Source organism: Alligator mississippiensis, chromosome 14 (genome assembly GCF_030867095.1).
Source record: "Alligator mississippiensis isolate rAllMis1 chromosome 14, rAllMis1, whole genome shotgun sequence".
Classification (NCBI taxonomy): domain Eukaryota; kingdom Metazoa; phylum Chordata; order Crocodylia; family Alligatoridae; genus Alligator; species Alligator mississippiensis.
In genome coordinates this window covers 9,040,564-9,065,017 of record NC_081837.1, presented here as the reverse complement: position 1 = coordinate 9,065,017, position 24,454 = coordinate 9,040,564, and the positions used below count along the sequence as shown (strand labels likewise).

General features: G+C 42.5%; 1 protein-coding gene across 4 annotated transcripts in view; it reads left to right on the top strand.

Moving 5' to 3' along the window:
* PITPNM3 (PITPNM family member 3) overlaps window positions 1–24,263 on the top strand; it is a 317,984-nt gene extending 293,721 nt beyond the window's left edge. For all 4 annotated transcript variants that reach the window (XM_059717443.1, XM_059717442.1, XM_059717441.1 and 1 more), the window contains 7 exons: window positions 1,811–1,927; window positions 3,136–3,252; window positions 9,458–9,606; window positions 12,691–12,840; window positions 13,660–13,843; window positions 15,855–15,983; window positions 17,266–24,263. In XM_059717443.1, the coding sequence (XP_059573426.1) occupies window positions 1,811–1,927; window positions 3,136–3,252; window positions 9,458–9,606; window positions 12,691–12,840; window positions 13,660–13,843; window positions 15,855–15,983; window positions 17,266–17,574 (1,155 nt within the window). In that variant the 3' untranslated portion in view covers window positions 17,575–24,263. The remainder of the gene's footprint in view (window positions 1–1,810; window positions 1,928–3,135; window positions 3,253–9,457; window positions 9,607–12,690; window positions 12,841–13,659; window positions 13,844–15,854; window positions 15,984–17,265) is intronic.
* Window positions 24,264–24,454: the final 191 nt, after the last annotated feature.

Below are 24,454 nucleotides of genomic sequence, written 5' to 3'. Positions count from 1 at the left end.
CGGAAGGCTGGCCCCGTGGCTAAAGAACTGAACTAGAGCCTGGAAGATGCAGATTTACTTCCCAGGTTTATCAGAGCTTCCCTGTGTGACCCTGGACCAGCCCCTTCATGCTCTTGTAAATCCCACTGGGAACTTCGCTGCACTTTTAATGAAAACTTTGATCAATGTGGCCCCAAGTCAACTGGGTGCTCTGCAACCTCAGGTGCCTAAATGGCCTTTCATGTTCTTATCTCCACTTCCAGTCTCTCAACCTGGGGTGACTCTTCCTCGGCCTTTCTTGTTTATGCTATAAGCTTTTCAGGGCAGGGACTTTGCAGTACCAGGAGCCTCAGTCTCTGTTGTAACCGGTGGGCGTTGCCCTAATACATGTGAAAGGGAGATGGGGCCAAGCTGAACGTAAAAAGTAGCTGTTCTTCCAACTCAGTAGAAGCTCAGTACACTGGGCATGGCCAGAACTCGGCTCCTGCTGCAGTCAATGAGGGCATTAACTGTTTGTGTACCTAGCAGTTGCTGAATGCATTTCAGGTTACATCTCGGAGAAAGCATTTGAAGGCTCAAAGTACCATGATGGAATGACCTACAATGATCTTTAAAGAATGGTCACTAAAGATTTAGCAGATTTGGAGGGGAGAAAGGGCACTGACTCCTTACAGTGGGTGGAAGTTTTCCTTTCTTCGTGCAGCCAAAAAAAGAAAGCTTCAAAGACTGTAAATATTGATTTTTTTTTTTTAATTTTTTTTTATGGGATTCACTTCTGAACCATGGTTTTAAGTAAAATATTCATTTAACTGGTTGAGTTCTTTTTTGTAGGATGCTTCTGCATAGTGTAGTTGCATGTCTATGGAAACCCTGAGGGTTTCCTAGAGTTGCCCATCTTGGTAGTGTCTGAGCACCTACGAGCTTTACTCCCCTAGCCTAGCCATTCTTGAAGGGAAGACATTGGCATGCTAGGATGGATGGACTTGCAGTGGTTTTCATTTCTTAGGGTTTGTTGCAGAACACTCATATTTTAATACCAGACTGACTGGTTACAAGCTAAAGGCTGGGAGACTGTGGTCGACTGAGTTGCAAGGAATAGAGAATTATAAGCAGGATACCGGGATCAAACTGAGGAAGTTTCCTATGAAAACAGTGCTATTCTTCATGTCTGCTAAAGTAATAGACTTTTGCTGAGATTTTCTAAACCCACTAGAAGACTTAGCCATTTAGCTGACATGAAAATTAAATATCAGCCTCAGATCGGATCAGAGTGATCTTTTATTCCCTTTTTATTTCTGAAGGTCAGTTATCTTAATCCAGTTACCTTGGGCCCTGCGTTCTCCATAAGGGGTCACAAGCTAGTTTCAGCTAGACTATGACCATCTTCCCTTCTTTTGTGCGAGGATGGAAGGGGACATCTTTACATATTGTTTTTCTATTGTGACATGCACCCAATATGGAAGAAGCTGCAACTTTCCCCATTCCCTGTGTAGCCCGCCCACCATTGATTTTTGGCACTCTGCAGTTCAGAAGCCTTTGAGTCTAAAAACAGGACTAGATTTGCTTCATTGGGAATAGAAAGCACTAGTGCTGGTGTCATTACCTAGATACATAAAATCCCTCTGCTTCCCTGACAATACACATGAGTATACTGTCTAGGCATGCTAATATTACTGAACACCCTGACCTGCGCATCTCTCAGATTTATACCCTATTATCTACAGACAGTGCGAGTGAGCAGATGCTGTACTGTACACTCCCTCCCCTTCTGCAGCAAACACAACAATGCAATTTGTTACAGCCCCAGGTTCTAACACAAATCTCATTTCAGGTGATGAGGTATGAAAATGTGAATGTCAAGGAAAATGACAGCTCGGACCCGGCAACATTAAGTCCATCCAATCCACGGGAGAAATGGTTACGCAAGAGGACACACGTCAAGCTGAGAGTATGTATCACTCCTACCAGGCTGGTTACAGATTTGATTTGAAAACCACTTACATGGCACCCAGCTCTTTTAACCAAAGTGTGATTGATACCTAATGACAGACTCCAAGAAAACTGAAAAACAAAAATATCTCAGGGGCAAACAGTGTGTGGTGCTAGGAAATTTGTACTTGCAACAACATTTGTTGTCGGTGGGTTGAGAGTGTGAAGGTATTGATGACTGCCATCTTTCTGCCTTTCCTGCTGCAGAATGCTTGCCTTCTGATCCAGGAGAGAGGTCCTCCTTTGTACTTTCCTAGGCACTAGTCGAGGCCCTATGCAAAGAGGGCCTTTTCACCCTGCAGATGCTGTCTCACTATTCTTACGTTTTCAGGAGGGAGCTGTGACATCTGGGTATCATTTTTTTTATCTTGCTTTTCAAGGGCAAAAGCTTAAGCAATTCACATATTGTCTGCTACCTCGCAGCCAGGTTACAGGTGGAATTTCAACCTTGGTATCTAGTGACCTTGTCACTTGTCCCAGTTTTAAGCTTAATTTAAGGTACAAAGAGGTTCACATTACATGTCTCCCTCCCAGGGTGCTGTGTGAATTAGTTTCTAGATTACTGTGAAGGGCTTAGTAAAGGTGCAAACTTGAATACTTGAAGGGGAAAAGGTCATTCATGCCATGAAAGCAGCTGATGCTTAATTATGTTCAGTAATTAAATACAGCATCACATGGATCTGCAGCATCTTGGAGCCTCTGATGCTACTACACCAATAAATAATAACGAAATGCTGGGAAGGAAGAGAGGCTGTACATTATTCAAAAGACATGGTTTCAGTTCTAGCCTCTGCTAGAGACTCCTTGTGTGACCTTGTGCTTTTGCAAATGCCAGCTTGTGACAAGGGGTGTCTGGGTCTGATTGTAAGTCCATGGGCCTTGTATTCCCTATGAATGATTTAGGTGCTTCTGCAAATCCCATTCACGATCTCTGTGCTTCATTTCCCCATGGTATAATGGGGTTAATGGTATACCATTTGCTGCCCATTGACTTGTCTATCTAATCAGTGTCCCAGAGTGTTTGCAACCGCTTCCTGTGCATCCACATGATCCCTGATCTTAATAATTTAATACCAACCACACAATCATTTTGCTACTGTGAAGCACATCTTATTCAACTGCAGGTGGAAGAAACAGGGAGTCGCAAACCACCTGTTCTCGTTTCAGAATGTAACCGCCAATCACAGAGCAAATGATGTCATTGCAGCAGAAGATGGTCCCCAGGTCCTGGTTGGGCGCTTTATGTATGGACCCCTGGATATGGTGGCTTTAACAGGCGAAAAGGTAAAACTTGAGTCTTATTCATCACTTTCTCCAAGGGAATGTTGATGGAGAGGTTAGGTGAGTTCAGCACACGCTTTGCTGTACATAGTACCATGGATAGTTCCACAGTGATGGGGATCGGTACATTTTTAGGCTACCCCTCAGCCCTTCTAGTGAGCATGCCGTCATTGGACTTCTCAAATATCTGACCTTTACCACCCATCATTTATCTTGTTTTCTCCCAGACATTGCGTCTGGTTAACACTGACCACAGCCTGAAGTGATTGCTCTTGCACCACCTACTCGGGACATAATTAACCTACTAAGCAAGAAGAAAGGAAGTAAATTTTGTAGCGTGGACAAATCATGGAAGAAAAATGTGTATCCCCTGGGTTCGACACCTAGATAAAGGAAGAGGGATTTGGGCAGTTAGGGGGTTACAGCATCTTTTAAGCTCGAAAGCCTGAAGATGAATTTAGCACCAAAGCAGTAATGAGATGCACATTTGACATAAAATGTTAGGCTCGATGCAGCATGTGTTTCATGCACACAATGCCCTCTAGCGACTGGCCAACGGACAAGACAGCCTCTTAAGAGAGCAACCTAATGTAGTTTCTCCTTTAGCTTGCATTGGCAGGGCAATGAAGTTTTTGGACAAAAGTGTTCAATTTATATATGTCGCCTTACAGTTAGTCATGAAATAAAGGTCATGAGGGATGTAGCAGTGAGGATGCAAGAATGGGTGTTGGGAGGCAGGGTTTTAGACACAGCTTTGCCATTTGAGTTTGGGGTTAAAGTAAGATGGTTTACTTTTCTGTCCCCGTTTCTCCATCTGTAAAATTATGCTTCCCCTGTTACCTCTGTAAATGCTTCAGATCCACAGCTGAAAAATGCCACTGTATTGGTTTGTATACTTAGATAATGCAGGGCTACCTTCCTCGTGAGTGGTAATGGCTGGATTTTTTACACTTTAGTTGAATCACCGAAAAGTACAGCGGCTCTTTCATATTTCGGTGTCACGATTCATGCAGTCTTACTTGGTAAGAAATGCCTGTGACAATATAATTGCAATTTCTGACAAAGCTACAGTTGTAGCAACAGGTTGTACAAAGAAAAAGCTATTCCCTGTAGACATGTGTGCAGCTTAATACCATGAAAAAAAGCCCTGAAGGAACGATCTGCAATTGTTTTCTTAAATGAGTGATGAGCCTTCCATGTGTAATATGCGATGACATAAATAGTATTTCTTTGCCATGGGGGAAAGTGTCAGTAGCAGAATTATTTAGAAGCAACAGATAGCATTCCCAGCCCCATTCCCGACAGCCTGGCCACAGTGCAGCTGAACTGAATGCAGTCGTCGGCTGGAAATAAATTAATAGGTTTTCTGAACGGTTTTCTGCTTGCACTCTCACCTTGGGCAGCCTGCTTTGGAATCTAGCTGCACTTAAATAATCCCCCTTAATAACTGGCTTACATAAAATAAGCCTGATTTTTGTTCTCATTGCTGTTTAAGACACCTCAGGCAAGCCAGGTCCCTTCTCTTGGTTTCCTCAAATATTTTACAGATGTCTTCTTTACTTTACCTAATGCACCTCCATGATTCACTGGTTTGAATCCCTGTGTAACACCTATGATTTCTGATTGCCTTCATCCAATGCGCCTTCAATTAGGAAGCCAGCTACATAGCGGGGTTCTTGCCCTGTGGGTCACTAGCATGTTGGTCTCCGCGTGCTAAATAGGTTGGCAGTTTCTGGTATGGAAAATACCAAGAGCCATTGAGCTTAAAAATACATTTGCTCAATAGTCTGGCCATCCCAAATTTGTATAGTACCTTGGCCATCACAGCTAGTGTGGTAGGCTGAGCCTACATGCACTAGGGCTGTTTAAATTCACCGCTGCGTATGCTCTCTTCTCTTTAGTAGCTCTACTGATTTTCCTGGGAGGCCAGATTTTTATCCCATGAGCAGAAAATGATTACTTTTTCCTTGTAATGATTTGGATCCAACCTCCTGGAATCCCCAAGCACATCCAAAAGGACCGTGGCGGTAATGGAGATTTGTAGCTTGTTCCTCAGAGCTGAGGAACTTTGTGAAAATGGAAGGATACTTTAATACCCACTGTTACTGCTGGACTGATTCTCTGGACATGAGGAGTCCCCTCATCTGTAGCAAAGACCATATGGATTCATTAAATTAATTTAACATGGGTCATTTAATTGCAATACTTGCTTAGGTCCAGTAGCAAAAACCTGCTCAAGTGCTACAGTTTCCACTGGTTGGCAGACATGGAGGTACACTTTCAAAAGAGGAGATGGTGGGTGGAAGGAAACATTCAATTTTCAAGACTGTTTTGGAAACTTGGTTGTGCTGCCGCCTTTCACACAATAGTATGCTAGCTCACAGGGTCTTCTGTAGGTGAATTAAAGTCTCCTGCAGAGACCTTAAGTGCAACAACACAAATGTGTTGGCTTCTCAGACCCAGCCATGAAGAGCCTGCGGTTCAGGGACTTGGGAATGGAGTAAATTCATCCTAAAAATGATGAAACTCCAGCAGGTATTGGTGAGGGAGTAAATTTGCCCTGTATATACTGAGGCAAATTGACATTTAAATTTATGTTGACACCAGGCACAGTGAAGTCTGCAACTTCATTTTGCCAGCAGCACATTCATACACTAACACAGGGCAAATTCACTCACCGTTCTGTATTTCTCCAAACACCACAGAGCTTATGCTGCTGAATTTCTTATTCACAAAATGCATTGTTATACCTATATACAATTGCATTGTTATATCTATATGATTCATAGGAATATGCTGCTGTTGAGATCTGGTTGCAGACTTTGGCATGCCCAGTGTCACTATTAAATTGAACTGCCAAAGTGGAGTAAAGGTTACGCTTTTGGTAAGATCATCACCGTTTGAATCTTGTCTCTCTTGGGTCCTAAGATTCTTAAAGCAGCCCCATTACTTGAGATAACACATGGGATACGATCACAAATTTACTTCAACTTTATTGCAAATTCTTATCGTGGTCCCATTATTAGTTTTTTTTCCCAACTGCTCTTTATTCTGATCACGTATATATTTAATAAGATTCTTCTAGTACAGTGATGAATAGGGAACTGAAAGGGGGTCAGTGCTGGCAGTATGAGCAACACTTAAGTTATAAAGCTCCAGGACTTGATTACTTTCTATTCAAGCTATTCTTTACAAGTTGGGTTCAAAATGTCAATTAAATTTATCTGGGTAGGAGTGAACAATACAATGTCAAAGGATGTATTTGCTTTGCATTAAAAATCTTCAATTCTGCATTCAAGGAGAAGGCTGCAATTCCCAAGCCTCTTTCTCTATGATTATGATGATTATAGCTGTGCCTACAGGCCCCAGTTGAGGCAGGGACCCCACTATGCTAGGTGCTGTACATATCCTATTTGAAATGTTTCCATATATACAAGTCTATGAAGGTTGATTTAGCTGTGGTTCGGTGGCGATGCATTGAATCCTATCTTCCACATTGCCAGCACTGTAACTAGACTCCTGGCAGCCCCGGGTGAACTTTTAGTATCAGGCCCTGCTTCCCCAGAGATAATGATAATAATAATCGGACAACAGAAAAAAATTACCATTTTTTGAGCCCCCTTCTTGTCTGGGCCCGGGGTGGCCGCCCGGTTCACCCATGCCTGTGTTCGGCCCAGCACATAGCTCTTCTAAGTGTCCATCAACCAGAGTGTCTGATTCAGGGAAAAACTTACACGCAGGTTTAAGTGCTTTGCTTCGCTGTAACCCAAACCCTTGATTTCCGTCAGCAGAATATCTGAGCCACACCTTGCAGCTTTTAAATGAAAACCTTAATAGCAAAGGCCCGGGTTGTGCCATGTGAATAACTGGGCCAGGTTCTTGCTGGTGTACGTCTGCAGGCTCTGTTGACTTTGGTGGAGCTTTGCTGCTCTCTGCCAGCTAAGGAACTAGCCCACATTATTACTTCCCTGATTTGGACGTACAAGCTTGAAGGACCATAGGGCCCTATCTTCTGATAATGTTTTCCCTCTGCTAATTGTGAGAGTTTTTTGCCTGTCACACTTCTGTCCCAAAGAGGGCTGCATTTCAGCCATGGGGAAAGGGATTCCTTATCTAATGTGATGAACAAACTCCTGTGCATTGGAAATATCCTAAGGAACTCCTGGGATTAGTTGTTTAAAAAGAAATGTTAAGATCATTACTGTCATGCCAGGTCCCTTGTAGGTGTTGTTTTGAGTTTTAAATTACCCCCGCTGCAAGGATAGCAATTAGCATTCTGATTCTGGGGGAAAGCAAGTCATGTAATAACAAAAGAACAACAACAAAAAAATCACCTGGTACATAGTATCTTGCACTCGAGAGTCTCAAAGCACTTTACATCATTCTCCCCATTTTATGCGGGTAAAAACGAGGCAGACGGGTTTAATAATTAAAAGCAACAGAAACAGGGTTCAGGAGCATTTACGTCATTACCTTGCAAGTCCCTGATTTAGAAGACTTGTTTCAGAGTCCCAGACGCAAACTAAAAGTTTGTCTCGGATATTTACTTTAATGCCATCCAAGGTCCTACCTTGAACTGAGAAAATGTATAAAAGAAGGAAGTGAATGAGTGAATAAAACCAAGTTCAAAGCATGGGTCACGAAAGAAATCTTGTTCACTTCTGGCTAGACCCACTTACCCTTTGAAGATTCGTCTGCACAGAAATGTGAGATTCTCCCATGTTGTTAGCAACATTTTAAGATGTTTCCCCTTCCCTTGTGCTAATGGTGTATTTGAAAGACAGACATACAGGGTCCAGTTAGGGCAGAGGTGAGCAAAATGCGGCCCGCAGGCCGGATGCGGCCTGCCAGGCCATTCTATCTGGCTCTTAAAAAAAATTAGAAAATTAATATATATCTGCCCCTGGCTGCCTGTGATGTGGCCCTCAATGGCTTGCCAAAACTCAGTAAGTGGCACTCTGCCCAAAATAACTGCCCGCCCCTGAGTTAGGGTACAACATGAAACTTTCCTTTTGTGACATCAATGAAGACCTAAAAAGCCTGAGAAATATACTGATGAACATCTATGTCTGAGTTGTTACTTTGCCCAAGCAAAGGGGTTGTAGTTGAAAAGCTAAACACACTGATGGATTTTGATAACACTTCTCTTGTAACTATTCAGGATTGCACCCCATTTATTTCTCCCTCTGGCACTTAGCACCTCTAGTTCTGGAAATCTCTCAGCTAGAACAGTTCTGGATCCTGGCTTTTTGAAGGATTTTGGTATTTGAATATGTTCAAAACTCCTTGAGGTTTTCAAGGTAACATGGAGGTCAAGAGTCCCGGGTATATATGAACAAGAACATCCTAAGTTAGGGGCTAGATCCTGCAAGTTGCAGAGCAGACTGGCCCCAAGTCGGCATAATACAGAAGCCAAGGCTTAGCATTTAAATGTGAGAATAAGTCCTATGGACTCTTACAGGAGCAGTCGCATGCCTGAGTGTTGTTCAGAATCCACAGTATAGGTATGCAAAAATTATCAGCCACAAATTTTTCCAACAAAAATATAAATTCAGGGCAACCCATAAAATTCCGTTTTTTAAATGTTGGTGAATTGTTCCTGTTTCAAAAAAGAAAAGAAAAAAAGATTAAAATAATTCAGAAAAAGTTCTGTTTCAGTGGGTTTTTTAAAATTTGCTTTGTTTTGAAAGTTAATTGAGATTTATTAAAAGCCATATGTAGTTTTGCAGTGTCTCAGTTGGGCAAGAAGTTTGAAGCAAATGTTTTGGGTTGATCCAAAACCAAGTGGGATTCTCCCCTTTCCTCCCCAGTGAATTGTAAAATCAGTTACTCTCACAGCTCTAGTGCAGAGTGCTCAGCCCACTTACAAGGGAGAATCCACAGCATAATTTCTGGACCATCGTGGCTACAGCCTCACTCTTACATTACCAGTCCTTTCTGGACCAGAGCTCAGGAATGTAGGCCAACAAATATAATGTACCTTCATGCTTTGGGAAGTAAACCATCCTCATACTTATGAGGAAGCTTTGCTAGTATTGTAACTAGATTGTCGTACCTTCTTACTGCACCTTTTCCTTGAATCTTTTAGTATTAGCTATAGTTGGATTCCAGACCAAGTAGACCAGTGGTTTGATCCAGGCTGGCAGTACCTATGAATATGGCATGTGTTTATGCTGGCAAATTGAATAGATTCCATGTCTTTTTACAGGTCGATATCTTTGTTATGACTGAGCCCACTTCGGGGAGTTGGGTGTATTTCGACACCGAGATAACCAACAGCAGTGGCAGGATATCCTACAGCGTACCCAAACAGAAGAGGCTTAGAGTTGGCGTGTATCCCATCAAAATGGTGGTTAGGTAAATTTGTTTTAAATCTGAATATCGGGTTTCTCTGCTACAAAATGAGTTGTGCGGTAAAACACCAACTGCCTTTAGCACCTGTGCTGTTTTACAACTGAGCAAAGCCATTGGCTGCCTATACACATGCTTAGAGGTGGGGGTGTTTTACTTAGAGTGGTTTCCGGGCAGCCACTCTAATTAAAATGCCTTGCTGTCGTGTGTATTAAGCCTCATTCAACGAGGTTTAGATAAAGTACCCCACAGCCATTTTAAAAAGTGCGGGGGCTTAATTCATGTGATGCTGCAACGACGCTGAAATGTTCCAACTAATTCGCCAGCGAGCATGTGTATAGGCAGCCATTGTGACTTATCCACAGTGCTAAGCAAACGTGCTTGGAGAGTGGGGTTGAAGGTAGAACGATGACCGGGACCGTCTGTGTTAGGGAGTTGTGAACAGCATTGGCAGCCACCCCTTGTTTGAAGTGAGGATGTACAGGAGAGAGGTTATTTAGACCGTAAGCCTTTTTGTGCCACGTTCATACAGTGCTTAGCGCAGCGGGGTCCTGGCCCGTTGCTGCAATTAATACGTGGTAATAAGGGACGCACAAGATTTAGCTGCAGATTCAAATTGTACTCTTGAATGGATGCAAGTGAGATGATCTTGTAAACTGAAGAATCTTGCTCTGCATCTTCTGTTTAACTTGCCTGCTAGACCAAGGCAGAGTTGGTTGAGATTTAATAGACTAGCATCTAGGTAGACAAATATCCACCTAATGAAGGTGTTACTTTGTACCACGGTCTTCAGTAGCAGGAGAAGCTGCCTCCTACACTTACTGGATCTTATCCATGTTGTATGAAATTACATTGCAGATGGAAGATATTGTAGAGAAAGAGAGAATGGTTTTGTGGCTAAAGCTTCCTCTGTGACTTTGGCCAAATGACTTAGTCTGTGTCTCCACGGCTTGGCTGTAAAATGGTCTGAGATGCTGGGAGGTACTCTGTTACTGCTGTGATGAGGCTCATATATGTATTTAAGATGGACAGAATGGGAGCTGGGAGATGTAGGATCAGTCCCGAGCTCTGCAGCAAGATGCCTGAGCAACCTCGAGCAAGCTGTGCCTTTTCCCCATCCTTTGTCTAGCTCACCAATTAACGTGCAAAATTTTTGCGTCCTGTCTCACTCCCTTTTATATAGCATCCGGCCCAACAGGCACCAGTATGGGCCTGTAGGCACTGTAGTAAAACAACTCTTCAGTGGGATTAAATGAACTAGCGCTTAGTCCTGTAAAATGCATCAGGATTACAAACTGGATTGGAAGGGGGCTGAGCGACGCATGCTTTTCTGATCTCTCTTAAGGCCCTAGCAAGGACATGTGGCTTGGATGCTTCAGAGACCCTGCTTGTTTTGTAGCACTGGGGTGAAGGGAGTGATCTACATACTTCAGGCTGATGACAAACCTTTCCTGTTAAAATGAACAGTGGCGGGTTTGCCTTGCTCTAAGCCAGCAGTTCAGTTCATCTATTGATGTCAGGCTGATTGAAGGAATCACTTTAATTCTCTACGCAGTGCCATGCTTATTTCAAATTGAAAAACACAGCACCTTAAAGCAACAGTTCATTGAAGAGAAATCAATAGACTCTCCTGGCTCTCAAAGAGTTGCATGAAAAGCCCTCTGTTAAGTCAAGCATAAGGAAGAAAAATGTGTGAAATAAAAATCATTGGTCTAATTAGAGCGATAGGATGGTTGTGCTTTTAATTGTTTTTATGCTCAAATAAGAAAGCGGTTAAATGTTTTGACATAAAGTTTTAATTTAATATTCCAGTGTAGAGTTAAACTTCATGCTCACTTGGGGAGCCGCTTGGAGATTCTATTAAACCTCTGCTCGAAAGTAAAGTCGGCATGATGAATTGAACTGAAAAGGAATAAAACCTGTCTCAGCAGCTAATCAAACACAAGGTCAAGTTCCAGCTCCACATATTACTAATTAAGGGGGAAATATAACTCCATGGTACTCTAGCAGGCAATCAATCAACATGAGAAGATGGGATTACTTAAAAATAAATTAAGATCTATTCAGGAGCTAAGCTCCATGGTCTACAGATTTAGATATCCTTCAGCCTACAATGGAAATAGTAATTGCCTCGTTCGTGCCCATAAATGGGTCACAGATGGACCTGACACATAATGTGGACAAGTTTCCAAGGAGAAAGCTATCTGCAAAGTTATTGTGCTTACACTAGACATAACTTTCCCGCAGGGGGATGGCAGTAAGGCTCCTATGGCAGCCTTAGGGAAGGGGAAGGTAAAGAAAGGGGTTGTGAAATCTCTAATGGTTGTAGATCTGCATTCCTGCAAACACCATGAGACGTTTTCAGCTGCAGAAAGCCCTGTAAGGCAATAGCGTGGGCTATCCGCATTGTTCTTCTGGGTGAGCACAAGAGACAAGGGCACAGGGATGGGCAATTCTCAACTGTTCCAGTACCGTTGGCTTCATGTCAGCAAATGCTACCACAAGGTATAATTGTTGGATATCCAATATGTTGCGACCACTTAAAATTAAAAAAAAGTTTAATTTATAGTTGCAAAAAAAGGACAAAGCCTACATGGACAGACAGTTGTGTTGTTGTTTGGTTTTTTTAAAATAATCCTTTAATAGTATTTATGCCAACCAGAAGGCAGAGTAGATATGCACCTATGTAAGGCATATAGAGCATAAACTTTCATAAACCAAAGTTTACTTCCTCAGATACCGTGACAGGACGAACAGAAACCAGTATAAGGAGGAGAGAGAAATTAGAATAGAAAAGACAGGGTGTGGGGAGAGGGAGGTGGGCAGTGCTAGGAGAGAGAAGCAGTAAACCTCATTGTTTTAGCACGGCACACTTCACAAATTTGTGCTTAAAAACCTGTCTGCTAAAAAAATAAAAATAAAAAGAAAGGGCTGGGGGATCTTTAATTTGTTTTCCAGAATAGGTAAGTCCCGTTTGACTGGTGGCACCCTTAATACCTAGATACAGATTCACATCCAGTCGAACATCATCTTGTTTTCCATTGCAACACCCGGAGCTCTGATGGTTTGCCTTGTTTTTTTTATTTCTAGGGGTGACCAAAGTAATGCAGTGAGTTACCTGACTGTCCTTCCTCGGGGGATGGAGTGCGTCGTGTTCAGCATTGATGGCTCATTTGCTGCAAGCGTCTCAATCATGGGTAGCGACCCCAAAGTCAGAGCTGGGGCAGTTGATGTTGTCAGGTGAGCAACACACACATTACTTTGGTTGAATCCCTGATTCATCTCTTTTGGGCAAAAATGGATCAAGCTGGAAGAGGGTGAAATTGATGACATAATTTATGAACGAATGGGCGTGCTTCCAGCAGAAGCATTTTTATATTGTTCAGACGCACATGCAATTTGATACAGTTTGCATGGAAATGTTGTAATGCTTTGGCTAGCTTCACAGATTTCACTCTAATTTGCACCAAAAATGCAAAGACTGCTTCTGGGGAAGATGGCTTGGAAGTGTATGGAGTGAATAATTCTTGTTTACTGCTATAGCAGGCAAAAAGGGGTAGAGACTTTTAGGAGAATTTTACTTCCATAATGCCTAAATGTGGGGCATCGCTGTATCTTTGTGAAGTACTATGAGTGTAAAAAAAAAAAATCCTATATATTTAATGTCAGACTGAACAGCAAGGGTGGTGTCTATCGTTTCAGACTGAGTACCTCTTGCACAGTCAAGGAAAGAGAAGGATACCATCATTCCCCATTAAATTAATCTGCTGCTGTTGAAATGGATAGGACTGGAAAGGGGAGGAGAATGCTAAGGATGAAACACATATTTTGATATTTCATATAAGACTGCTTGGTACTATTCTCGGATTCCCTCAAGGAACAGAAATTAGTACATGATTGCAGACGGTTAACCACATGGTTGGCATCCCCGCTTCTGTTCTCCTTAAGTGATCGTGCCCCACTTTTCTGAATTGTCTCCATAATCAGTGTGGAAAGCGCGTGTTGTGGGTATTTTCACCCCCCGTGCATGCACAACACTTTTTTTTTTTGTTTTGAAAGACACTGGCAGGATTTGGGGTACCTGATCATCTATATCACGGGCCGGCCAGATATGCAAAAGCAGAGAGTTGTCTCGTGGTTGTCTCAGCACAACTTCCCTCAAGGCATGATCTTCTTCTCAGACGGGCTAGTTCATGACCCATTACGACAAAAGACCATCTTCCTCCGGAATCTTATGCAAGAGGTAATAAAACCCCCCGTTGTTCATATCCTTAGAACTGGATGCTAAGTGGCTAGAAGTTCAATTTCCAGAAAAATGTGGTCAATATGTGGATTATCACAAAGGTAACACATGTGTCTTTCTCTCTTGGAGGGGAAACATCCTAGTCTGTTAACAGTATTTTACTGTCTCGGTTTCTTTCACTGTTCACAGATCTCAAGAAGCTTGCACTGCCTTTTGAAAGTCTTGAATCAAAGTCATTACCCAAGCCCATTTTAATGACAGATATAAATAAAGACATTGCCTTTGAATACTGCAAGATCAAATATGTTTAGAGCAGATGCCTTACTGTCCTAATTTAGGAGAAGCCAATGACTACACTGTATTAATACCTGCAGCCTTCCATTTGTTAACTGTATTAAATGAGAGTAGTGAGGAAATAAATCCTGAACACATTTTATTAGTGATACACCCTCCCTTGAATTCTGGTCTCTTCTTTCATGGCTGAGACACATTGATGGGGTGATGAAAGGTAGAGCTTGCCAGGCGTCTACTTCTGCTGTAGCTGGTAATTAAATGCCCTGAGCCTGGTAACCTTTTCTACCGGCAACTAACACATTCCCATTTATAAGATGAAAGTAAAGGCGTCTTCATTCACACTCTCAAAACCATTTCCTCTGCTGTGACCCTATCAAATGGCACAAAGCAAGAATGGAGATCTCCAAGGGTCTCTAGGTGCTATAGGAAATGATGATGGGACTCAGTAAGCAGCACAGATGGGTAAAAACTAGGATTGTGTTGCCTTTAGGAGACTGAGCATTGGTTTTCAGTAGAAAATTGGATTGGTTTTCAGTAGAAATTATGGCCTGATTTGCACTCCTGCCGAAGTTGGTGGGAGCTGTTGGGTTTTCTGGAGGGGTGTGCGAAGTGGGCCGTAATCAATTCAGATTCGGATTCAGCCTGAATTGGAGACAGTGATTTGAGTCGTTGATTCAGATTGCTGTCCCTGATTTGATTTGGCCGAATCCGAATTTGAAGATTCGATGCTGACTCAGAGAATCAGCCATTTGGCTATAGACACAGCTTTAAATGTTTTTTCTGCATACCTCGGGGTACCAGCTCGGCTTATGAACGCTGCAATGCTGGGGCAGTACTTCTGGTCCACTTCTGGGTCCTCTGGGGAGTGGGCAGGGGGCCCCCCCCATGCCCTCCTGCCTTAGCAGTTGACCACAAGGGGACCCCAGGTGCCTCCCCAGACCCAGGAGGCACCAATTGTTATGTCGAGAGGGCATGGGGGGGCCCACAGCGTTATCCCCAGTGGACCGGAAGTACTTCTGGTCCACTTCCGTGTCTGCTGTTGAGCGTGCTGCAAAGCGCCCCATGCTTCTGTAGGACACTTCATGTGCCCCAGCATCACAGCACTCACGATCCACCTACTACCTAGAGGTATGTACATTTACAACTCAAAACATTTAAAGCTGTCTCTGTGTCCGAATCTTTCCGAATCGATTCGGAGGGTTCCGATTTGATTCAGAGAGATTAAAAGGTCCTCTGATTCGATTTGGATTCAGAGATTTGGCCACCGAATCAGGCCAAATCTCTGCTGATTCGAATCAGGGACAGAAGCTTCGCACAGCCCACGTTTTCTGCTCACCTGAAAAATTAAACTTTCCAAATTTTTGTGTCTCATTGGCCTTTTTCCTGAAGAGATCATTTTAAAGTAACTTTCATACAGCTTTTAATAATAATGGAGGGGGATGCTCAAAAACATTACAAGTTAGGCACCCATTCCCTGCTGATCTTCAGTCCTGATTCCAGTTGACTCTTTCTATTGTTTTAGACTATTGTTTTCTTGCTTTTTTATGGTATATCACTTAGTTTTGCTGCCAGGCAGGTAGATGCATCTTTCTAAGAAATAGTTTTATGTCAGTAATAGCATCTTGTCTGCTGCTCCATAACTAAGACAGTGCCTTCTGCAAGATTCTTGGAGTCTGATATTTGGGAATTTGCCATGAAAATGTTTGCCTTGTTTTAGTGCCACATCAAAATTTGTGCTGCTTATGGCTCGATGAAGGACATTTCTGTGTACAACGTTTTGGGTCTGTCGCCTTCGCAGATCTACATAGTTGGGCGTCCAACAAAGAAATACCAATCTCAGTGTCAAGTAAGTAACTCCTCCTTCAAATTTGGTGTATCCTTTGGGGCATGACATACCACACCAAGGAAAGAGAGATCCTGAGGGGCCATGTCCACATACGTGTGCACATTTGTTTTCCCAGGGACAAGAAGCAGTGGCACACCTTGTGCTGCTGCTAGTTGTCCCCAGGGAATGCCCATGTCGCATGCCCTCTAGCACACGGCAGGTTACCCTGGGTGAGGTAGGGGAGGCTGGGGCCAGCACGGAGCTGTCCCCAGCAGCTTTACTTGAGGTCCTGGGGGCCTCCTGGGGCTGCAGCAGTAGCGATTCTGCTGCGTGAAGCCTGACCAGCAGCCGGAGTGTAGCTTCAGCCAGCTGGTTTTGGGTGGCATGTGGTGCCCCTGCATGCACCACTCTGCTTTTTTTGCATGGGTTTTTTTGATCCCAGAATCTCCCAGGGGCAAACCCCATGCCCTCCTCTCTCCTCCACCCCCTCGCTGCTATTTTGCAGCATGAAGAACAGCTGAATATGCTATTTGTGGCACCGCGGACATGATGTCTGGACATAGGCAGGGTGTCCCATACAGAACTTCTAACTCCTACATGTCTCCTCCAGGAGACATGATAGAGATTGGATATGCAGGGAGGGCAAAAGGCACCCAAAAATACAGGTTCTTCAACAACTGGGGTATACACGGTATACTGCTGAATGGTAAAATTGAAACTGTGAATGGGGAGTAAAAATACAAAAGAGTCTTGTCTTAAATACAATGGTCTTCCAGCCAAAATGATTCAAAGGCAAGGAGTCATGCCTTTTGATCAGGATTGTGGTTTTACTAATAGAGGTCCCGGCTCTTCATTTCACCTCTCCAGAGCTTTATTTATTGAGGTCTTGCTCTTCTGCTGCTGAACCTCAGGAGCAATACCATCTTCTGGGCCTATTCTGATGCTTTGGCACGAAAGGTCAGATTCTACTGAGTGCAACAAGAGCAGGATCAGCCTCTAATTACCATAGTGACAGTGCTGGGAAGGGTGTTTTGTTCCCTTCGCCACCGGGTGCAGGTTGGCTTTCCGCACCATTGACTGAGCAAGTAGTTACCCTGCAGCCATTAGCATCTGCTCCAGAAAGGAGGTGGCTCTAACTAGCCAGTTAGCAATGTCCGTGCTTCAGCCAGTATGACAGCCACAGTGGGCCAAATGCTTTCCAAGCTCCAAGGTATTTGCTGGGAACCTGTCTCTGAGTATGGAGCCTGGTTAATTATCAGTAATGCACGCTATCCTCTCAACTCTTTTTTTTTTTTTTTTTTAGTTCCTCAGTGAAGGTTACGCAGCCCACTTAGCCTTGCTGGAATTCACTCTCCATTCCCGGCCTAAGAAGAACAACTCCCGGATGATCTTGAGGAAAGGCAGCTTTGGCTTGCACTCCCAGCCTGAATTTCTGCGCAAAAGGAATCACCTACGCAGGACTATGTCTGTACAGCAACCCGACCCACCTTCATCCAACCCCAAACCAGAGCGTGCCCAGAGCCAGCCCGAATCGGACAAGGACCATGACCGGCATCTTCCCCCCATAGCGTGGGTTCGAGGTGGAGTTCATAAATTTGAGTCTGTGCCGTAGGAAGCTTTGAGGCATATTTCTTGGGCACGCTCCTGTAACCCTGTAGGCATGCCTTGAAGATAGTACTTAGGCAGCTTCAACGTAAGAGGTAGGGGGAAGACCTGGTACTCCAGAGCCGTCCCTGTTCTTGTATCTGCCTCCTTTAACCAAGCTGGGAACTTTCCATCTGTTCCTCTCACCATACTTATCAAGAAACCAGATCTGAAAGATCGCAAGTGCTTAGAACATCAAAATCACAAAAACATACATCTTGGGTTTGGTTTGTTGCGGGGGGGGGGAAGTTGTTACAAGATATGTTATAAAATGTGCAATAAGGGGACAGTTGCCACAGGTTGGTTTCACCGAATGGAAGATACTTAAAGGACTATAATACCAATTAATTAGTTGCACCTAAATGAGCATAATAAGTCACCTAAGTCAAAGAGAGGTTTACATTTTAAAACACAAATGGCTGTATGTACTTCTGCTTTACTTTGGAGAAAAAGGAATACAAACAGGAGGAGAAGTGAAGCAGAATAATGGGTAATTGGGATTTGCACAGCAAAACTCTTTGGGTGCCTTAAACCCAAGATTTCTTTTGGTTGACCATGTTGGTGAACATGCACTAACCCTATCTCTGATCTACGCACCTTTGGAGTGAGGTAGCTAGGTGTAAAAACAAAACGCTGGAGAAATCCACTTACGAACAAAATCATCAGTGATTCATGGTAGAATTCTGTTGCCTCTGCAGTTTGAAGCCCAGTTAACATTGCTATATAAAAAGCGATGTGCAAAGTGTAACTGTTTTCGTGGAACTTGGTGACTGTACCAGTATGTGTGACCTACTTCAAAGCAAGGAGGTGAGTTTGACCATTTCAGTATGACACATGGATCCTAAGGAGGTAAGCTAAAGAAACCTCTACGCTAGAGGGGCTCTAGAACTAAGGCAATCTGATTTTTAAGTGATTTTTTTTCCAAAATCTTACAGCGGACAGAAAAAGAAGCGATTCAATTGCCTATGTAATTCAACAACATTTTTCCCTTTTCACTCCTCTTCAAAGCAACTATTCTATTAGATAGACTGCAGGGTTTAAAATGCCTACCAGCATTTTGGTTTAAAAAAATGAGATGCTATGAAACTGTAGGCACCCATTAGAAGTAGCTGTCATCCAGTGATCTGCAAAATCTATTTAGATTTTCTCGGCTCCCCTAAAAGGATCTATTGGAGGTAATTGGCACAACTTGCCTGACTTGTGAATGTTTCACAGATGCATATTGGATAGATGCAAAAATCCAGAATTTACAAATTCTCTCTGACGAGACCTGCTGATGACTCCAAATTCAGTGCGGGCCTCCTCACTCAGTTAGAGTTGTTTCAGGATTGGGCTCAAATTTAAGCATGTTTCCATATCTGTACCAAAGTTGTAACTGCTCAGGAAAAACAGAGGATTCAAAACAGGTTTGGGAGACTGCACAGGCAATGCAGGGTGTTTTTCGTGCTTGTTCTGAAATGTTCTTCGTCTTGGAGCCAAACCAGAAACAAGCTCAAAAGAGCTTGATTGGTAAGTGTAGGGTATGGACAGATAATGCTAAAGGAAGCTACCATGAGGCTGCAGAGGAAATTTATATTCCCCAGACACCAAAAACTCTGAGTTTTGCAGGCTTAGACAGGTGTTTCTGGTCTTAGAAGGCAGGAAGTCACCTCTACAGGTAGAACAGCATAGGTTATTTCCTTCATCTTACTATTTGGCAGCAATGGTTAAGTTTCCACCTATTTGGAATGCCACCCAACTTGATAGCTTTACACTTCCTTTAAAAAAAAAAAATCAAATACATAAAACATAATTTGATTTCAAAATCCATGCTCAGGCAAAGATCAGTAATAATCCCTGCTATAGTTAACAGGAATTACAAAAATCAAATGAAGAAACTCATTGTTTTGCAAGCTTGTGCTAATTACAGCCAAACACTGATTATGGGGACTATTTTATTTGCGCCCTTTGCTTAACACCTTTGGCTCCAAGTCATTTGGATATAAAAGCCAAATGTACTATCTGCAGGAACTATGCTCAGTGTGGTTTTTAGTTTACAAATGTCTCTTTAACGAGTGTTAACAGGTCTACTAACACACAGCACTTTAAATGGTTACTCTGTGTTGTCTTTGCCCCATGTGTGTGCTTTTGATCAGTCTGTACCTTCCCTCATCTGATTTCCCATTCTCTGCGACCAGGTTGAAACTGTGCAGAGTAGAAGGTAGAGCAAAATCCAATTCCCTGTGCTAAATTTTGCTGCTAGTGTAGCGTGCCCGGTTCTGCACGCCTTAGTGGAGCCACGGCTGATTGATCCTATTGATGAATTTGGTGCACACTGCCGCTGCTCTAGGAAAAAGAAAAGTAAGTAACAAAGATGCATGTTTGATGCTAATTCCATGCTTCTTATCTATCAGATACCTCTGTTCTAACTGGTACCAACAGAAATGCCCTGAGCACATAGAGTAAAAAGTGGGACTTTACAACAGTGATCTAAAGCTCTGGCCAGTAATGGCTTGAAACATTTAGCCAGTTCCTGGCTTACTGGTCTTGCAACAATTTTATTCATCTGTTGCTGCGATGGGCTCACGGCTGGTTTTAGGTCTTTTTTATAGACTCCATAGGACACGGTGTTATCCAGCTTGCTTCTATTTGCCAAGTTTAACAGGTAAATGAGCATAATATTTAACAAGGAGGGACTTGATAGGCAAATTTGAAATCTCTTGGGAAGATCTAAAAGTGACACTGATTGCTTACTTTGAAATTACATTTTTAAGCAGTTGTGTGTGATACAGCCTGTATACTGCTGGTAATTATTGTGCCTGCTGTGCAATTTAGAGCTATTGTCGCTTTAGCTAAATGTCTACCTCTACCAGCCACGGGTCTCCCAAGTGTATTCTCCCGTCTACGTATTTCAGTAAGGAAAACCCACTTCCAGAAAGGGACCTAATCGGAACTGCATCCATCCTTAAGGGAAATGGGTTTCAACACAGGACTGGAAAGACCTTCTTAGGTCATTGAGTCTAGTCCCCTGCTTTCACTGGTAACCACAAAAGCTCTGTATTTTTAACCTGAATTTTTCCTTAGTACCTGGGTCTCCTTACAGCCACTGTCATGCCAACTTAACAGTGTTATAATATAAAGCAGTGAAATAAGTGCTAGTTTGTGTATGTGATTAGAATATTAACTTTCTCATATTGCTATATACAGTATTAAAATTAAGCTGAGAATAACTCCCTTCACTTGGTTTCATGAGAGATACTAGCACTCATGTGGCCTTTGCATAATTCCAACACTACTTATTGCTCAGGGATTGAAAGGCTTACCTTTGGATCACTGCTCTTTCACCTTTGCAAACCATCTCACAGCGGTCCAGTTAAAGGTCAGTGCTTCATACCAGTCAGAACCTGGTTGTTCCTGAATTTCAGATGACTTTTTTTGTTTTAACTTTGGCTAATTGCCTCTAAAATAGTGTCAGAAGTTCAATCAGGCTGGTAGTATGAAGAATGTAAACAGAATATGACTTTTGGGTCTGAATATCTCACAACCAGCCAGGGCTACAAACAGCTATCTTACGGCAGGAGAAATTTGGGAACCCAGATACTGTACTTGCCAACGTCGTTAGGTATTTTGTCGGACGCTGGCCAGGCCTGACCGTTAATTCAACAGTATAATCTTCAATACTTGCTCACTGTTAAAGAAATTGTTTAGAGGTAAATATTTGACAAGATACTTTATCTACAGTATCTTCCTTGCAGTGGTCCAGAGATGTAGACAAGTCGACTGGAATTTTAGAATTTGCTTTAGGCCTTCAACGAATTTTGCTGAGGCTTTCAGCATGGGGGATCAATGCTTTAAAAAGTCTGTTTCAGTTGGGCTTGGTTATCTTCTTGTTTGCATCAAGTTATGAGAAGTCATCATCTCTGCATTGTTTGGACACCCAAACTGGCCTGGATTCAGAATTCAGAGGGCTTGAGTATATAGTGAACACCAAGGGAAGTTTTGGGGGTTCAAGTATGCACACTGGCCTCCCTAAATTTCAGCTGTTTAGTCCCTCCAGACTGAACAGCATGGAAAATCAATCTTTTTGAGCTTGCTAAATTGAGGGGGAGTCATTGGAAATGTAAAATGCTAAATGAATACTCTGAGGAGGAGTTAAAGATCCATGCACAAGTAACGCTGAGACTGGGAGCACTTATTTCTCTGCCCTGTTGATGTGGGATCCATTTTTTTTATTACTGTAAAAAAATGGCAGTGATTTAATAGCAGTGGTGGACTGTTACCTGAGATATTGTGAAAAGACACCTTCACAACTGTGGTGTGTGTTGTGTGCGTGTGTTTACTGAATTCATAGCCACCCTATGTGACGTTTTGGTACAGCTTTCACAGCAAATTTGTAACCAATACGCGTTTTTTACAATTGCTGTTTGTTCAGTTTTGTTGTCCTGTTAGATAAGTTTGAAAAAGGTAGCATTGTAAAAGAGTGCAAAATATTCCAGACATGAGTAGTAATGTAAATCCAAATTTGCTTATTATTTCAATAAGAAATGTTCAAAAAAATATGTTTGCCTATACTAGTGCTCTTGGAACAAAATCTTGCTTGACCAAAGTATTCTCGTTTAATTCTGTGGCATGTTTTATATCTATCCAGCATACTATTTTGTTAGGTGTGAGGACTGCACAGCATTCACTGTTCTTCTCGCTCCCTGGGGTTCACGAGTCAACTGCCATTGTGATCTGTCGAGGTGGGAACAAGAGCATTAGCGATTACAAACAACACGTTCTCCAGCTACTTACTGCGCATCGCAGCCTTTTCAAACAGGAAAGTTCAGACAGGGAAAGGCCGTATGGAAAAAGTCGAGGGCCACCTTATTTTCCAAATTGCAAGGGAGGCTAGGACAAGCAATAAATTGAGCAAAACAAAACCCTAAGCTTAAGCAGTTGATTCTGCGAAGCAGTATTGGCCAAGACGTCTACACTCATCTTAAAGGCACCTCATTCTTGAAAGGCTCAGATAACATGAAAGGTGTTCCTTGCCTGTGGCTATTCAGAAAAGCAAGCTGCTTCTACCTTGCAAGAAATGTTCCAATCAAGTGAAAAGTGAAAAAACCCGAAGTAGCTAAATATCTACTACTAGCATGAAGCTTGCATTGATGTTTTTAAAGCAAAAGAACAAAAATTGTACGTTCCATTGGCTTCTCAAATGGCCACCTGTCTTAAATTTGGCCACAATTTAGATTTGTGGGCTTCTTTTCTTACAAAACTAGGGTCAGTAGAAGCGCTTAAAAGCCTTCGAGTAAAATGTGTTAAAGAACAAGATTTCCACAGCACAGGAAGGTAAGTAATAAATAATCAGCATTTTTTTTGGTGCTTCAGATGTCTCTTATCTGATTTAGTAAGATGAATCGCTCAGTATCTGAGGCTATAGTTTTAAATGGAGGGGTAAAGTCATCCTCTGTTTTTTTTTTTTTTTCTACTGCAGAGAATTAAAATGAACACTGAAATCATAGAATTTGTATTGATTTTTTTCCCCTTTTTTGGGGGGCAAGGGGGTATGACAAAGTTGGGATCACTGTTTCTCTTCAGCCTGGTACAGGGTTAGATCCCCTTAATACACGGGTATCAAGAGCTTCTCTTCGGCTGCTTGCTTTCTCATCTCAGCCAGCATGGTAGGCATAGCTTGATCCCCAGCAGTCCCTCCTTGCAGGTTGTATCTGTACTGCGAACAAGCAAAAAGGCCTGTTCTTAGCTTGAGTGAGAATGATGAAGACGGGGATCTCAGAGCTGCAAACTAAAACTGAAACAGGTTCAAGATTTCAATTCAAGCTGCTGACCAGACATAAAACCCAAGCTTTAAAGGTGAATTAAGATTGCACCTGTTTTGGAAGGGGAATTAGTAGGAGAGTGTACAGTAGAGTCGCTTCTCGGGAGTGAGGGCGTGCAGACACTGCGCAGAGCAAGAGCTTCTGCTTTGAACAAGGAAAGGGACTTTGGGGTTGAAATTATTGGAGCTGGCACTCACCTTTAGGGGTAAGGTCTACAGCAGGGGATGATGATGCAGCCCCTAATTTTGTTTAAAAAACTACCACATACTTTTAAAAACCAGATGTGCTTTTGGGAACAGATGGAACAGTTTGACAATTAAACCTCATCTTCCTTAACGATAGATCTTGGGGAGGGACAGACATAAGTACGTTACAGTGCAACACTACAAGGAGTTGTGAAGATTAGCAAGTTGAGGCAGGTAAGACAAATCACAAGCTTTAAAGAACGGGAAGATAGTTGCTTTTCAATAGGATCCCCAAAGGGTCAGGAATGGCAGTCCCATGGCAGAACCCCAACCCTAATGCATACTTATTTTTCTATTTATGTGGGGAAAAAAGTCTACTTATAACAATTCCTGTGAGGAGACTTGAAATTGTACATGGTCTTTGAGTCTACAGTTTTAATAAGTGTATACTTTTAAATATTGTTTGTCAGTGGGAAGGTTATATATGGTGACAAAATGTTTATATTTCTTATGGCTGCCTTGTAAAGATTTAAAAATGTATAATAATGAATTTCTTAAAACATGAACTACAGGAGTAAGATTTTTACAACTGGTCTAGATTTTGATGTGAGCTGGTTTTTAAAATCTTATAAAAAGTTAGTCACTCAAATAAAAACCTTCTTTGCCTTTAAGTGACTAGGCTTGTGGACTTTTCTTTATAGCGGTATGGGTAAGCTGCCCCATGAAAGCCATCGAGCGTAGCAATCTGCTTGCAACGGCCGTCATGCCATTGTACGGGAATGGTGAACGCTAGCATGTTGGACTTGGTACCTGCCAGAGAACTAGAGCTTCATCTGAAGCAGCATAGAAATGAAAGCACGTG